Source organism: Pungitius pungitius, chromosome 4 (assembly GCF_949316345.1).
Source record: "Pungitius pungitius chromosome 4, fPunPun2.1, whole genome shotgun sequence".
Taxonomy (NCBI): Eukaryota; Metazoa; Chordata; class Actinopteri; order Perciformes; family Gasterosteidae; genus Pungitius; species Pungitius pungitius.
This window is the reverse complement of record NC_084903.1, coordinates 4,316,828-4,320,825: the sequence shown is the minus strand read 5'-3', so window position 1 is coordinate 4,320,825 and position 3,998 is coordinate 4,316,828. Positions and strand designations below refer to the sequence as shown.

Here is a 3,998-nt window from a genome sequence, read left to right as displayed (position 1 = left end):
TATCACCACTTTCTTGAAGTAGGGTGAATTCAGGCATATTAGGACATCAGGTAATTAGGGACCGCATAAGGAAAAAGCATTTCACCTCTGCCTTGAAAAGGCTATGAGTTAGGGGTGCTTCCTTATGCAGTCCCAAATTACACGATGTTCTAATATACCTGAACTCACCCTAGATGGGTATGACTGCAGGATGTAACAAGCTGCTCTCTCCCCATTCTACACGCACCCAGTACCTCGACACAGCACAACAAAGTTCATTACATAGGATTTAAATCAGTAGAGCCACGTAGACTGTTTTGGTTAATTGGTCCAGGTGTAATATATTATATATACACACACACACACACACTAATGAATATCAAACTGTGATCCCAGTCAAGGCTCTTGTGGTTGTAAAAAATGTTCTAAAGTTATTGTCTGCTGCTCACAGTGGGACTTGTTTAGAACACTGCTTCATGTAAAAAAAATCAAAGCATATGGCCAATGGTATTATCATGACTCCTGTATCTTTCAGCATTAATTAGTTGTGAGGTATCTCCATAAACAGCATTGTTCAACAGAGATGCTCAGTCCTTATCCCTGCTGGAAATAAATCATTTATTAATGAATTCCTAGTAACAGCGTAAACATCCGTATGGCATTATTTTGAAAGTCAATAGGTGATATTTGTCAATCATACTGGGTGAAATGTTAGAGAAAAGTATTCCGAAAGTTCCTTCCGGTGCTGTGAAGTGGGGTGGAAGCTGTAATCACAGACGGACAAGTTGAACCCTGGACACATACAACCAGAGACTTGTTGTACTATCCGGGTTTTCAAAGAGCATTAAAACAAAACAGGTTTCAATTTCAGAAACAATATTTTTAATTATTGAAATAAATACTCCATTACATGCATGATCAAAACACTTTAAAATACTATGGGAAGTCTGGTAAATAGTGTAAAACCTATGGCACACACTCACAGCAGCTTTTTGCCAATTAAGAATTCACAAGTTGAAAACCACAACGAAGCATTGAGACACTCGGGTCACTCTTTCTAATCTCACAAAGCACATGTAATCGAGTAGGTCAGCCAACCATAGGTTCACACAGTGAGGCTACATCCATCATCAAGGCTGCCTTTTGCACCGGAGCTGAAAACTGAGGTAAACTTTCCAGGTTTGAAGGCTGCAGCCAGTCGGGGAGAGCAGGTGGTCGGCTGAGCCCGAGTGTCCGGCAGTAACCAGGTTGGAGCCACATCCAGCGCGACACAAAACCCTGCAGCGTTACTGGCACTCTGACCCACACGCAGCCTCCCCTCTGATGTCACTCGAAACCTGATGACCAGGCATAACCCAAGTGAGTCTCTTTGGTACGTCAGAAAAGAGCCAGGGGACAGACATCACGTTGCCTCTTCCTAAACTAATTCACAGAATGAGAGTTGACTGGCGGCAGCGTCCTTGGAGAGGAGCGCTCTCGGAGTGCCTGAGTGAGCAGAGTGCAGCCGTCGGACACGGCACACGCCGAGTTGCGCAGACGCTCGCGGTATTCTGCCATCTTGGAGCTGCTCTCTGGGTGCTGTGCAACGTCTCTGAGGCCCTGAGTTAGGAGGACACAGGCTGAAACCACACTCATGGCTCCCCCCAACACCGCAGTCTGTACCCCCTTCCCTTCTGGGGAGATTCCCGCGGCTCTCCCGAGGAACTGAGGTTCTGTGGCGAACCCAACCAGGGCACCGACAGCCTGGACTAGAGCTGCACTGAAGAGGACGCAGCGGCTGCGGGTCAACTCACAGGGCTGGGTTTTCACCTCTTTGACACACGCCAGGAAGGCTGTGCCACTGGTGCTCATGCTCTTCACACTCAGTTTGAACTGCTCTTTAGCAAAGCGGTCCCTGGACTTCTCGCTGGCCAGCGAGGAGATATCCGTCAGATTCTTAAGATTGGTGGAGATGTTCTGAGAGAGCTCAAGCAGGAGCTGGGGGGTGAGGTCTGGCAGGGGTGTGACTCTGAGGATGCCGCAGCTCTGCTCCACTTCGTGCCGGCAGCGGGTCACCTTGTAGCGGTCCACCAGGCCTGGCAGGCAGGGCTGAGAGCCGGGGGTCTCCACGGCTGCCAGGTAAGCGGCGTGGGCGGAGCACTCTGTCAAAGACACCACCAGGTCGGCCACTTCCACAAGGCGGTCCCCCACCTCTACGAAGCGGCCCATGTTGAGCTGGCTCTGGATGTCGTGGGTGAGAATGGAGAGCTCCTTTGTCCTGGCGATGACGGTGTCGCGGCACTGGTCGAAGGTGTCGGCCACTGCTACGCCTTCAGAGGTCATGACGGGTCGGGTCTCGCTGGACAGCAGAAGAAGGTCGGCCACCAGCTGCATTTTGCCCTTACACGTGTCACACGTGGAGGAGAGACGCTTCCTCTGCTGCAAACTGACACTCGGTATGCTGGGGGATCCCTCGCTAGCCGAATTGCCAGAGCCACCACTCGCCATAATAGGGAGGGGAGGGGATGGAGGTGGGCTTGAGCGGGGGGGGGGAGGGGGGGGGTCAAACAGCTCTTCTGGAGGGGATCAGTTCTTTGTAGTTTTCTGCTGCCTCAAACTACATCTTACTGTTGGAGACATTTCCAAGACCAGCCTCACCGCCCGGTTTTCTACAAAAACGTCTAAATAACTGGCCGAAGAGTCAACCTTAAATTCCTTCAGTATTCTCAATGTAAACATGTAAAAAGAACTGCATTTACTTTTATCCGATTAACATTGCCCTGTACGAATTGTTGGGCCTCTAAATGTACTAATCCAAAAGCCTAACTACGATCAACATTGGCTATTAGTTATTTACTATGTAAAAAACTGCACAGGTTCAGAGTGATCAGTGTAATGAATTATATGCTGTCATCCTAATTACTTAAATGCTCTAAACTGCATAATCCAAAAGACGATATTATCTTATTGCCCCAGGTTTTCATTAAGCAAAATTCACAGGTTGTTGAATTTAAAAACGAAATGACCTAAACTGCAGTGGCACCGTGGTACCTTTTAAGAGGCAAAGTGCACAACATTCACAAGAAAAAAAGAAAAGTCAATAGTGTGTTGACGAAGCAACCTTGACATCGGCTGAACTCTCTCTGGGCTATTTTTGAACACACATATGTCGTTCTTTTTATGAACGTAGCCAAGAAAACATCAGACTAACATCTAGGAACCTAAACGGCTTTTCAGTCTCTCCACTATGGTCGACAGAGTATCATTTTGTGTCCACTCGCAGTCTGAAACAGCACCGGGGTTTTGTCCCACTTGTTCCCAGAGAGTAGGACCGGCCTGGCGGACTCATGCTGCTTACGAACAGGGCACCACCCGGGCGGCTCTTTGGGACAGCGGGAAGAAGTGCGTTTCCCTCCGGCACCATCGTTTCATGAGTTCCCCCAAGTCAAATCCACCGGAAGGTCGAATCCACAACACGATCCCGTCACTCCACTTTCAACCTCTTCTTTTTCAAACACAGCCCCGGGTTACAAGCTAGCAGTTGCATCGTCCGTGTGTCCGCCCTCCACCGCCTCCCCCGCGTCTTAACTCAGGACCACATATTGTAAAGCCCCGCATATCTTCTGAGAGGACTCCCTGCTCATGTCCGTAGCAGGCTCCGGTCTGCGCACGTGGGACCCCGCGTTTCGGGAGTCTGCTCCGTCTCCAGCCCGCAGTCGTAGTAGGAAGAAGCGGCCGTTATTCCCGGCGGTTCGGAGTCGTGCTGCGCGCTCCCGCTACAGTGCTATGAGGAAGCGAGGAGGGTGTGGTCGCGCCTCAGCGGCTGCTGGACGGGGTCAAATAGAAGCGAAAGAACAGCACAATTTGCTCTTCTCTTAAAATCAACGTCCCATCCGGTTTGTAAACTGGTTGTCGTCTCGCGCTAACGAAGAATGTGGTTACTCAGAAGCAGGAGATCCAAGGAGTTTAGCGACTGCTTTTACTTTCAGGACTGGCTGTTAATCAGCCATGAGACACCCCTGTTACGTCAAGCGACCTGC

The 3,998-nt window shown here is 49.7% G+C and overlaps 1 protein-coding gene across 1 annotated transcript; it reads right to left on the bottom strand.

Moving 5' to 3' along the window:
• Nucleotides 1-596: 596 nt before the first annotated feature.
• Nucleotides 597-3,998, bottom strand: tlnrd1 (talin rod domain containing 1). Its single transcript, XM_037453044.2, has one exon. The coding sequence runs from the start codon at nucleotides 2,464-2,466 to the stop codon at nucleotides 1,402-1,404; it is 1,065 nt and encodes a 354-aa protein (XP_037308941.1). The 5' UTR covers nucleotides 2,467-3,998; the 3' UTR covers nucleotides 597-1,401.

Excerpts from the sequence above, each read along its gene's own strand:
- tlnrd1 (XM_037453044.2), bottom strand. The coding sequence starts at position 2,466 with ATGGCGAGTGGTGGCTCTGGCAATTCGGCTAGCGAGGGATCCCCCAGC.